Source organism: Squalius cephalus (assembly GCF_949319135.1).
Source record: "Squalius cephalus genome assembly, chromosome: 19".
Classification (NCBI taxonomy): Eukaryota; Metazoa; Chordata; class Actinopteri; order Cypriniformes; family Leuciscidae; genus Squalius; species Squalius cephalus.
Window position 1 is genome coordinate 20,048,643 of NC_137140.1, and position 13,424 is coordinate 20,062,066.

Genomic DNA, 13,424 nt, shown 5'->3' on the forward strand with positions numbered 1-13,424 from the left:
CAGAGACAGCACTCTGAGTGGATCGCTGTGGATTAAAACACCTGTCTGTGGGTTCACTCGCTCCACTGGAAAGGATTTTTTTTATGGCAAATTACTGCGACTGCTTGTTTACAGAGGTGAAAAGAAAACTGAAAAGGAAGTACTGGTGAGCACTGAGAACAAGTGTTGAACTACAATGGGAAAAATAAAATGAGACGCATATCTGGACAGGACCAGGGCCAAGTATTTATTTTCTCTCTGAAAGTACAAAGGTAATGCAGTTGCAATTAAAGAAACTAATATTTTATTCCACTTTTCAGTAACTATTTTATACCACTTTTCAGTAACTATTTCCTTTTTTAATTGTTGAAGGAATACTTTTTTCCTGTTAACAGTGCATTTTTTTATTTCATTGAAACAATTCTGAAATAAACACATTTATTAATTTGTAAAAAAAAAAAAAACCTAAACAAATGAATATTCTAAACATTCTAAAAACACAATTTTAAATGTTTTTTTTTTCCTCTAAATTATTTGAAATATTCTCTTAACTATATCTAGTTGTATGACAATAAAAGTCATTCAACACTTTCAAGAATTCTTCTTTTAAGAATCATTTCTTGGGTATCTTCACTCTCAAAGTGAGGTAAATCATTGAGTGCAGTGTGTCGGGTGAAGCATGGCTGGAAATAGTTTTTTACTTCATCTTCTGCTCACTGCCATTCTGGGACGGGCCGCTAAAGCACAGGACGAGACTTCTACTGATATGGACATCCAAACAGCCAATCAGACCTTAGATCCTTTGTTGATTTCTGTGACATCAGAGGGGTCTCCAACTTTGACCACACCTGGAGAGGTGGAGGAGGATACTGTGCCGTCCACTGGCACCCGTTGCCGGGGTTACTATGATGTGATGGGCCAGTGGGACCCTCCCTTTAATTGTAACGCAGGTATCTTCTTGTACTGTTGCGGCACCTGTTACTACCGGTTCTGCTGCCAGTTCCGTCAGCAGCGACTGGATCAGACTTCCTGCTCCAACTATGATACTCCCATTTGGGCCAACACTGGAAAACCTGTGGCCACCAACACTGAGGTGCAGCCAGACCATGAGCGGGATCGAACTCACATGATTGTGTACATCATCTGTGGTGTGGTGGCCATCATGGTCCTGGTGGGAATCTTCACCAAACTGGGGCTGGAGAAGAGCCGGGGAGGCCAGAACGATCTAAGTAGCTCCAGGTGAGTAGTATTTAAAAACAAACAAAATATAGTGAGCTGCTCTACATCCTAAATAAAATTGTACCCCCATAAGGGACTAATCTGAAATGGTCCAATAACTACATGCTACAAAAATAGTGCTCTCTTAATTAAACAAACGGGTGACTACTCACAATTGATTCCAACAGAGCTTACCGCTAAACTTGGTTACCGCTAACCATCACAATACTATAAAAAATACAAAGCACACATTATGTAAAATAGTCATTTAATACTTTTTGTGTTTTTATAACTGATATTTCTTGGACATTTTCACAATTCATTCTAGGACACCTTTGTGAAAAAGAAGTAGCCTACACTTTAGCATGCTTTTAAAAAGAGTGCTTGTAATGGAGCAGCTGAAATGATATACTTTAAAAGGATATACTTAAGTGCGAAAGTAATGTTATTTACAATTAAATTTAAATTTATTATAGTTGAAAGTTATAGTTATAAATTTAAATTAAATGCAATTAGTTGAACTTAAGAGTGCTTTTTGACCCACTTAAGTAAGACGTAAGTATATCTTTAAGGCCTGGTTTCACAGACAGGGCTTAGATTAAACCAGGATTAGATCTTAGTTCAATTAGGAAATTTAATAGCTTTAATAAACATGCCTTAGAAAAAAACATTACTAGTGTGCATCTTGAGACAAAACACTGACATTTAATATGTCAGTTCAAGTTGCTTTTAGTTAAAACAGCTTATACATGCATTTTAGTCTGGGGATAGGCTTAAAACATAATGATTTAAAATGTACTGTAAAGTAAAATTTTTAATTTTTAATTCTTAAAAAGTGATTTTTTTTATAATGTGTATTAAGTGTGTTAACAACTATAGTTGTGAAGAGTACACTTTTATTTCTGCAAGTTTTTAAATATCTATATATATACTTTTAAGATTTGAAATATATGCACATTCAATGCATTTCTAGTAGTTTACTTATTTTTCTTCTCCGCAAACACGTAAGTATATCTTTATGAGGTTGTCTTAGACAATGTGAGCATATTGTCACGTTTTGGCTTTGTCATTGTCATGTTTCTGTGTCTTGTCATGTGTTTCCCTGTTTGTCATGTGATCCTGCCGTGTTTCTTGTCATTGGTCAATTGTCTGATCATTGGTCACAAGGTGTCCCTTGTCTTGTAATTAGTCTGTGTATTTAAGCCCTCATGTTTGCCATGTGTCTTGGTCAAGTATTGTTTCCTGTGACCAATGTTGGTTAAGTTCATGCCATGCCATGGTTTAATCTTTAATCTTGTTTTGTTTAAATAAATAATGCACTTGGGTTCTCTACTATACTTGCCTCCAGTGGATCTTTTACACATATATGGTTCCATGATGATCCGGTAACATCCATTGAACATTTCCATTGCACAAAAGGTTTTTATAGTGGAATATTTTATTAAAATGTTCTTCACACTAAGAAAGTTCACTGAAAGGTTCTATAATGTTTCTTCTATGGCATCACTGTAAAACTCCCCTTGTGGGACCATTTTTGAGTGCACCTTTTTTAATAGCCTTTGTGCCTGAAGCAGACATATGTTTTTAAAATGCTGTCTAGGTAGACCGCTCACTAGGTTTTGTAACAGAGCTAAAGACTCAGAGAAGTCGGTATGTTTTTATGTTAAAAGTGCTAATTGTATGTTCGTATTATTACGTTCAGAGTGTGTTGGTAAACCAAAGCTATTTTGGTCTAGGATATTTTGGCCAGTCTTATCATCTGTATCAGATACAGCAAAGTAGTGCAGGATAAAGCCAAGACTAAAGCCATTAATATGTAAGCTGCTTTTCTGAATTTAACAATCATATGTACAAGAAAAGAGTTGAAGAAAACCTGCAAAGTATTGTCCTAGGGTTATTTTAATATTCATGCCATCGATGCATTAAAAAGCTAACCCCATTCAGCTAGAATATTTCTTCTTATGTCTCAATTTCCTCCAAATGTCAAATCAAACCTTTTGTTCTCATTGATCTAAATATTCAAAATCCCTTTATTAATATCAAATTACCTGCCATGAGCAATAAAACAAAATACAGACAATTTATAATTCTCTCAGGATTCTGCCGCAACTCCATTTTAGACATGAAATGACCCAATAATGCGAACAGCCCTATCTAGATGAACACATGCGGAGGACGAAAAATATTCATCCGAAGATTATCATTTTTCTGAGGTTAACACCTCTCCAAGATTTCCTACACGCTAAAAACTGCACACCAGATTAACTCTTCTTACAAGATTAAGAGTTCTCTTGAGATTAACACTCTGCTTTAAAATTAAACCAACTTCTCTACAGATTAACTCTTTTTGATGCTACTGCTGCTCTAGACTTCTTACTTATAAATTTCCATTCACACCATTAAAAAGAAGCACAAACAATTGCTCAGATGTTGAATTGGGCTCCTAAATAATTTCCCACTTTAATTTTCAGCCATGCCTTTTCAACCGTACCGTACTGCTCAGTGGAAACGAGCCATTAGAGTGCCCCTATTATGATTTAGAGGTTCTTAATTTTGTTTTGGAGGTCTCCTACAATAGGGACAAAAACAGTTTATTCATAATATATATTGCTGCATCACCTCATTTCTTACAGAGTCTGAAATGGTTCGATAAAGGATTCGGTCTCTCTAAACCTCGATTTCCGAGAGCCTACTCTTCTCCGATTGGTCAAATAACCCAGTCTGTTGTGATTGGTCTACCGCTTACAGCTCATGTCAGAAATGATACGCTCATTACCATATCTGAATTTTAGCTCTGGATTTTCCTCAGCACTTGTGATAAGAACAGCAATGATGGCATCTGTTTTACTATATCAATTCAAGACATCTATTATAAGTGCAAAGTGGACAGCACAGTGCAGAAAACAGCGTCTTCTCAACATGTCGAAAACACGCACCAAACTCTTCCAGGCCTCAGCTACTACAATGTTTGAAGTATATGCTGTTCACGGGCAGCCAATGAACACCATTGGATGGGATTATGCCATTTTTTTTTAAACCTACACAGGTTTGTGCAGGAAGGAAGACTGGAATTACTTTCATTTAGGAGATAAACTTAATTTATCGTGCAACTTTGCAGACCTTTTACATTTATAAACAGCTATATTATACAAAAGGTATAATATTCGAAAAAGCATAATAGGGGGACTTTAATATTTGAATGTTATACCAGTATGTCAAATTCCATGAAAATCTCTAACCCTTACTTAATTGGGGAAGAGGAAAGCAGTATTTATCAATCAGGCTAAACTTATACAATCTACACTTTGATCATAGTTTTGTTATGTGAGCACAGAAATGGCCTATATATATTCCTATAAATGTGTATCATTGCTGAACAATGAAGGACATACTAAATCATTGGGGACAAAATAATATAGACCACACAGAGAATGTGAGTCATGATAATGTGAGACATAATGCACTGTGGATTCCAGCAGTGATACTGAAATCCATGATTCAGATCACATCTTAAGCAGCTTGCCGAGACCAAAGGCAAGATTCTGAACCATACAATATCCCATCCACAGTTAAAGGAAAGAATCAGCATGCTGGGCAGAGTATTCCACCATACGGGTGTCCGGAGGGGCTGAGATCTTTGAGATATCACATTTACATAATGTGAGACCTTCTGGATCAGAAGAGGGCACATCATTTTGAGTCAGACTTAACCTAAAAATCGTTTCTTTAAGTATTGTAGACTAAAAAAAAGTGTGTAAAATAACCACACATTCACATTCCAATCACACTTTCACAGATCATTTGCTTAAAACTCAAGTCTCACAGTCAAGTGCAGTTGCATTTTTTATTGATTGTAGGTCTACTTGCATGCCTTCAAAGGCTTGGTTGAGGCTGTGGAAAATTGAGAAAAAATATTTTTCGAAATGTGTTAACAGTAATAAGTAAAAGTACATTGGCACTATTTTCTATACAGCTTCTTTGCAGTGATATTATGAAAAGCGCTAAACAAAGGAATCTGAATTGAATTTAAAATAATTTAAACATTTAAAGCATCACATTTAAAAATGGTTATATATTGTATTATAGGCAAAAAATAATAATAATAATAGGGCTGTCAAACGATTAATCGCGATTAATCGCATCCAAAATAAAAGTTTGTGTTTACATAATTTATGTCTGTGTACGGAGTATAATTATTTTCTATATATAAATACACACACATGCATATATATATTTAAGAAAATGTGTTATTTATATATAAAATATTTATATAATATAAATTATATATAATATAAATATATATACACAGTATATACATGCAAATATTTCTTAAATATATACATGCATGTGTGTGTATTTATATATAGAAAACAATTATACACCGTACACACACATGTATTATGTAAAAAAAAACTTTTATTTTGGATGCGATTAATCGCGATTAATCGTTTGACAGCCCTAATTCAGTTGTCATCATAATTAAACTCTACTGTATTTATTACTACTTAAATGCTGCATTCATGAAAGTATTGCCTTTGTTTGCAATTACATTATATCTCCATATCTGGGGTGTCCTTGACAAATAAAAAGTCTGAAAACCCCATGACCTGTAAAAATGAAGTCTCTGACTATGAGACTATAATGCAAAGGAAATGTACTGACACATTCAAATCAGAGCTCGTATATGCGAGTCTCTGTAAAAACTGTTTGTCTGGAGATAAATTCAGGTTTACTTTTTGAAAAATGGAAGGAGAGAAGGACAAAGTGAGAGGAGGGATCAAGCTGAATACTTCTCCTCCAGCTCCCCCTCTCCACCTTTAAACCCCTGAGCTTTAACCTGTGTCTTTCCTGTGGCTCCAAACTGTCTGAACTCAATTGACATGAATGAGATGTGGCTGTTCGTAGCTGTGTTTGTGTGTTAATGTGTATGTACAAGTGTGTCTTTGTGTCTCTCTTATTCTGAAGACGTCTCTCTCGCATGGTTGAGTCTTAGTGGGTGTGCACTGACATTTGCGTCCTCCTGGCTCCCCCGCCTCTCTCTCATCTCCATCGTGACTTCAAGGCCCTCCTGTTCCTCTGAGGCTAAAGTGAGGGTCTATGATCTCTGACAAACTACTCATTACCGCTTTCTTTGGACTTTTCTCTATCTCTAAATTTGCCCTCTGGGTGACATGATGATCTAATGCAAAACTTTCTGACTCTTACAATAGAAATATCTGACCACATTTCTTGTAAAAGCTAGAAAACCTCAGGGAGGGGGGTCACCTAATTTAGTGGTAGTTGTTTAGAGTAAAAGGATAAAGAGGAAAAATTTCACAACCCTACTCCATTACACTTGAGACGAAAAGATAGAGAGAGGATGACAAAAGGGCAACCAGGACAGGACCAACTACCGGAAATTGGCATTGGGAAACAGGCATACATTTCTAATGCTTTGGCAATGTAACGTTTTTACCATGTCAATAAAATTGTCTATAAAAATGTTTTTACCAAAGTAAGAAATATCACTATGAATAATTCCCTAAACTTCTGCTGCAAGTATAATAGAAATAGTGTGCAAATTATTTCACATTAAACTGCACATTAAGTAAATGACATGAGGGGCTATTGGGATGGCACAATGTGAATTTGACTAATTGGTTTTCTGCGGGTTACACATTATAAGAGTAATTCAGTTCTACATAGCATTAAGCGAGGCGAAGCTGTTCCTCCCGCAATATAATTAGATATGGCATTCTAAGAATAATTGCTGATAAAATCACTCAACACATATCCAAAGATACAGAACCCTGTTCAGGATAAAACAGAGGAAATGTGACAGGGCTGCATGTACAAGCTCTCATTGGAATGACTGCGCTGCAACCGGTTATATTACTACACTAAATTATATAGTAATGATTATTACAATTAAGTGAGACAACCATAACTATTCATTTGAATCAAAAAGACTTTGTTCTGTAATTTGTGTTAGTTGGGTATATCAGCTCTTTATTAAAAGGGTGAACCTCTTTAGGCTCCCATTGTTTTGTACTCATGTATGCCAAAGAATTGAAATAAAGCCAAACAAATTTCAGTTCTTACACATAAGGCCAGATTCACTATATGCATATGCATTTGTAGGAGTTTCCCTTCCAGACACAACATTTATGGGATGAGAGTATTTAAATTAATCATGCAAGGTGATTTACTAAGGTTTGCGCTAGTCAATTTACTGGTATTTGTGGAATTATTTAATACCCCAAAACGCCTGTCTTAACCCATTTTGTGCCTGTGTTGTTAGTACTGTAGATCACCTAATTATTAGCAGTTCTACCAGAAAGACTCGGGAGGCAAAATTACGTAACAAGCATTAATTTATTAACAGCCCAGCAAGCAAGTATTGTGTTATGAAGTCCGTCCGTAGCTCGCAATCAGAGGGTAAAAGCCTGAAGACGAAGGCAGGGGCGCAGCCGACCCAATGGGAGGAATGGGCAGGGACCATCCTGGTGGTGGTGGGGAGGATGGAGGTGAATGTTGGCGTCAGCATCTGCGAACTCAGACATGTGGAAGTACCGATCTTTTAAACTACAAGTATTAGAACACGATTGGTTAGATGCGAAGGTAATAAGTGACGTAACAATTGAGTTTTCCTGGCAGAACTTACGCTAGAGCTTTCATTTCTGCTTGTTTGCACCGCTATGCTAATTTTCTCTTGGTAGATTACGTTGGTCATTATGGAAATGATCCTGTCTTCTTTAATTTGCATGTCGTCATTATATTAAGTGCAGAACTTTCCACTCCCATCCGCACTTTTATGGAATTGCACTCTCACGCTAATTTGCCCTGTTATGTAAATCTGGCCTATAGTGTAATCTGAGTTAAGTAGAAGTTAAGTAGCTTCTTTACAAAGCAAACCCTGAGGCAGTTTGTAAGAAAAAAATGCACCATTATCTGCAATAGGAACAGAATGATGATTTAGTGACTGAGGCTACGTCTACATAAATATAAATTCGATGCAGTCTCGGTGTAGACGGAAGGCCAAAATGGAGAGAAAAATATGCGTTTTCAAAAGAAAACCTATTAGTGTGAACAAGGCCTGAGAGAGACATAGGATGATACAAATTGGCCCTATTGTGATTGAACAATCATGTCAAATAGCACTGCTTCTGACCTAGCATGGTCGACTGCCAGAACTGAACCCCTCAGGAAGGACTCAGTGGCGCTATCCCAGGATGCCCTTTTTATCAGATCTCCTACACTGTTTACGCGACACTGGCCCATACTTTTTTTCTAAACATACTAGTCTGTGTTATGGGAGAAATACTGTGTCACTCTCTGCAACTCATATTCAGTGTGTGAATGAGACATCATGGCAGCGGGAGTCAGGATTGAGTCTGTATGCACCGAGGCAAAGGGTGAAAGCCCAGCAGGACGTCTAGTAAAGCTGGAGGCAATGACTTTAGACGTCTGAGCATAAGCATGGAACATCCTAAAAATCACCCTCAATGAGGACAATCATGTCGACATGAATGAAAACAACCACCAAAAGATTTTAAGTTGTTATCCCCTTAACAACATGAAAGCGCTAGCTGGTAAACACACAGCATTTGTCATATTCTCTTGATAAGAGAGACAGATAATTAGAAAAATCTAGAAAGGAAGCCTCACATACTGATTAACAGGAAAACAGACATATCTCAAAAGTCCCTTCAGAAGTCGAGTCAGTTCACTTGACGGCCATCTTGGTAAAACCACAGGTCAGCCATTTTTTATGTATGCAATACACAAACAATTATGGCACCAATTTTTTTTTTTTGTACACAGTGTAGGCATATAAATGGGATGGGAAAAGAATGGGTAAAGGACAAAATCTCCAAAATGTTTGTCAAGATTATGTATATAATATATTATGTATATATATATATATATATATTTTTTTTTAAATTAATTATCAAATATATTTTATCAACAAACAAATGAACAATTAAATAGTATTAATTATAATAATTTTAATAATAAAGATGTTATCCTATTTAAGTTGTATTATTATTAGAATTTCTACAGATCCCCCAAACAAACAAACAAACGAATCCCCTTTAAGTTGAATTATAATAATATATATAATTGAATATAATACATAATTATATATTATAGTATATACAGTTGTTATCGAAATTATTCAACCTATTCAACCTATAATACCACAGAAGTATTGGGATTCTGTTCTGTGAAGCAATGAAACAAAACTGGAACTTTTCAGCCCTATGGATCACATCTGGAGGAAGAAGTATGAAGCATGCTGAAAAGAACACTCTCTCTACAGTTAAGCATTGTGGCTCGATGATGCTCTGGGGCTGCTTTGCATCCACTGACACTGGAAACCTGCAGCATGTGGAAGGCAAGATGGATTCATTGAATTATCAGGAAATCCTAGGAGATAACTTCATGCTGTCAGTGAGGAAGCTGAAGCTTGGGCGTCATTGGACCTTCCAACAGGACAATGATCCCAAGCAAACCTCAAATTCCACCAAGGCTTGGTTGCAGAAGAAGTCCTGGAAGATTCTACAGTCTACAGTGGCCATCACAGTCACCTGACTTGAACCCCATAGAAAATCTCTGGTGGGATTTAAAGAAGGTGGTTGCAGAATTCAAACCCAAGAATATTTCTGAACTGGAGGCCATTGCTCATGAGCAATGGGCTAAGATTCCTCAGAAACGCTGCCAGAAGCTGGTGTCTGGTTATACATCTCATTTGCAGCAGGTCATAACAGCGAAAGGGTGTTCAACTAAGTACTAAAGATGCTTGCCATGAAGGGGTTGAATAATACTGAGACTGCAGAAGTCATTAAACGCTGCATTTTCAGGTGAATTTGGGGAAACCACTTGAAATATTTGTTGTGTTGAGCTATTTCAATTACTTTTGTTTGATTTGGTCATTGCAAACAGATGAAAGTCAGTACATTTTGCCAATAAACCGATATGCAATGGGGGTTGAATAATTTCGATTACAACTGCGAGGAACACAAAACCTTTGCAAGCGAATGCAAAAACACGGAAATATACATTTTCCTCACCTCTTATATTTTTTCCCATGACCGTGTGTCCTCTTAGGGCTTCTGTATATTTCAAATGATACATTTATTTACTAACAGCAATGTGTCATATATCGCTTCCATAACTTAAACAAATTCCAAGGCCGGTCCAGTAAATGTGCATATAGAAAAAGCAAACTTGTGATCAGTTCTTAAAAGAGAGAACTTCAAATCCTACAGCTGCCATATTAGCATTACCATTTCTCACATTAACTCATATTCCGTATTTTCCCTTTATACTGCATCTGAGTCATCCCAAAAAGACCAAAAATGCTCAGGCACCCATATCATGGACAAATTGGAAAACAGCTGTCCAGCATTGTCCTACCCAATGACTGATACATGTGAGCTCCCAAGAGAGACCTAGAACAAACAGATGATGTTTATCTTCTAGTGTGAGTTGAGTTTTACTCTCCTCAAGAGAATTCCAAAAACACTAGGATGGGATGCAAACGGAAATGGCACAGGAACGGCTGCTCCCATCCAATTGCACTGCTATCTGTTTCCCAGCTCCACTGCAAATGCTTTTTCTGTCTTCCCTGGAAGAAGTCATCACCAGGGTGACTATATTATCATGCCTTTCTGATGTGTTGTTTTTCTTAGGCCGTGATGGCCTACTGCCACTGGCATCGGCCGGCCAAAGGCCAGTGCGCTTGTGCTTGACAATCACATTAGATCTCATCACAGTCCCTTGTTGGTTAAAGGGTGTTGGACAGAATTAGAGAGCTCACTAGGGATGCAAGTGGAGGCCGTAGGAAATAGAACAATAATGGAGTGTCAAGGATTTGAAGAACACAGCACCCAGGAGGACACAGGGATGCAGGAAAGGGTTCGGGAACTCTAGGGCAAAGCCAACATAACTGCAGTCCTGTGAATGGCAAGAGTTGTTAACTGCTTAGACATATTTATTGTTTAATGTGACTAGTGTAATGGATTTAAAGTGCATCCAGTGTGTAGAGAGAACATATTGAGTGTGAATTCATTGACTGCCTTCTACACAAACCGTCTGTTGACTGCCAGCAGATGCTAAATGACAGTATTGATAAAATATGACAATATGCTGATTGTCAGCCTCGGAACTCACAGCTCCAAACCACTGTTATACTGATATTGCCCTGCCATAGCTACAGATCTTTACCCTTACTTTTTTCAGCAAAACAGGGAAGGGATATGGTTTTTATGGACAGTACTGCTCTGGTTAAATGCCCTATGACAATATGTCGGCAAAATGAGATCCAATCATTTTCTGATCTCACCTTTTATATGAGATTAGAACATAAACCACAAAATTTTATATTTCTGTCAGACTGATTGGTGCAGATGGTAGTGCACTATTCCATGACACAAATATGCACTGTTGGCTCAAGGGAACTCGGGTTTGACTCCAGCCGGAGTCATGTTTTGATCTTTTTGTCCTATCTCTCCCCCTACTTTCCTGTTACTCTGCACTGTCCAATGAGAAAAAAACAAAAAAATTCTTACAGTGGAGAGGCTCACAGATTAAATTAGTATAAATACACGACTGTTCAAATGTTTGAGGTCAGAAAAATTATGTTTTACGAAAGAAAATAAACAAAAAATTAAGCAAGGACATTAAATTGATCAAAAGTGACTTGATCAAAAAATTATATTTCAAATAAATACTGTTCTTTTAAACTTTCCATTTATCAAAGAATCCAAAGAGGGTCCAAAAAAATATTAAGCAACTCAGCAACATTGATCACCAAATCAGCACATTAGAATGATTTCTGAAGGATCATGTGACACTGAACACTGGAGTAATGATGCTGAAAATTCAGCTTTGCCACCACAGGAATAAATCATATTTTAAAATATATTAAAACAATTATTTTAAATGATAATTTCACAATATTACTGTTTTACTGTATTTTTTTTATCAAATAAATGCAGCCTTGGTGAGTGTTTAAGAGACATTGACCCCAAACCCTTGAATTGTAGTGCATTTCTAAATTTAAAAATAGAATTTTAATTGTACTTCCTAAAATTCAATTGGAAATTTCAATTCTAGTTCCTGTCACCTCAAATCAAATATAAGAATTCAACGGTAAATATAAACACATTCTTGATTCAATCCTGAATGACATCCCTCTAATGTTTGGGTAAATGATTACTCTTGTCTCCTCACAGGACTCTGCAGGAGTTGCTGAAGCAGCCAGGAGGGGAGGGGAGTCCTGTGGATGGACCATTAAGCAGCACCACATCTGTCGGTGCAAATGGCATCTCTGCCAGGATGCTTCGCAGCCGCAGCGGTGAGATCACTTACTCTGCTGTTCTCCCTACATGCAAAAAAACAAACAAAAAAACACTGCTATAGATTCTGCATTTATGGATGCATCACTTTTGTACATGTCTGCTCGCACAACTTCCCAACGGGGCTCACTTCCCAAGAGTATTGCATGACAACGTACACTGTGAATCACTGGCTTACAGCTGCTCACTTTCTGTTCTTGTTGATAGCAAAAAACAACAAATATTTGTTTGTTTATTGTTTAACGCCAGCTACCTTGGCTATATTCATGATGAGAAAAAAGTGAAAGACAAGTAAAAAAGAAAAAGTTAAGTAAAAAAATATAAAAGGTTTATCTTTAAGGGAAAGTTTATCTTTGATAAAGATTCTAAAACTAAATCTGGTCTTCATTCTTCATACTTCGTTAAAAATCTTTTCAGAGTCAACTGAAAAGAGTTCAAGCCATCACAGTCCATCAAAATATGCTTCAGTGATAAAAAGAAACAACAAATTAAAAACATTTTTTAAATAATTAAATAAGTGCACGAGTTTCCTCGCTGGCTGGTAAAGTTGTAGGTTTGAATCTTGCAATGTTGTGCAAACAAATCTTTGAGTTATCACAATTATGCCCTCAGTTTGAGCAAATAACATCTTATAAGGATATAGTAAACCCAAAAATAACAATTCTGACTTGTACAAGTACCCTAATATTGTTCCAAACCTGTATGACTTTTCTTTCTTCCATGGACAGCATTGGACCCCACTGACTTTTAAAAGCTCAAACATTCAAATAAATAAATAAATAAGATATACAAATATATGAACATATATGTTTGTATGTACACAATCTTTTTAATGGCGGATGAAAATTCATAAAATAAATAAATTGCATTATATTTTGTAATATT

At 36.6% G+C, this 13,424-nt stretch overlaps 1 protein-coding gene across 1 annotated transcript in view; it reads left to right on the plus strand.

Moving 5' to 3' along the window:
• Window positions 1-13,424, plus strand: part of shisa8b (shisa family member 8b) — a 29,708-nt gene continuing 16,284 nt past the window's right edge. Inside the window, exons 1-2 of the mRNA XM_079852166.1 lie at window positions 1-1,218; window positions 12,417-12,538. Of these exons, the coding sequence (XP_079708292.1) occupies window positions 659-1,218; window positions 12,417-12,538 (682 nt within the window). The 5' untranslated portion in view covers window positions 1-658. The remainder of the gene's footprint in view (window positions 1,219-12,416; window positions 12,539-13,424) is intronic.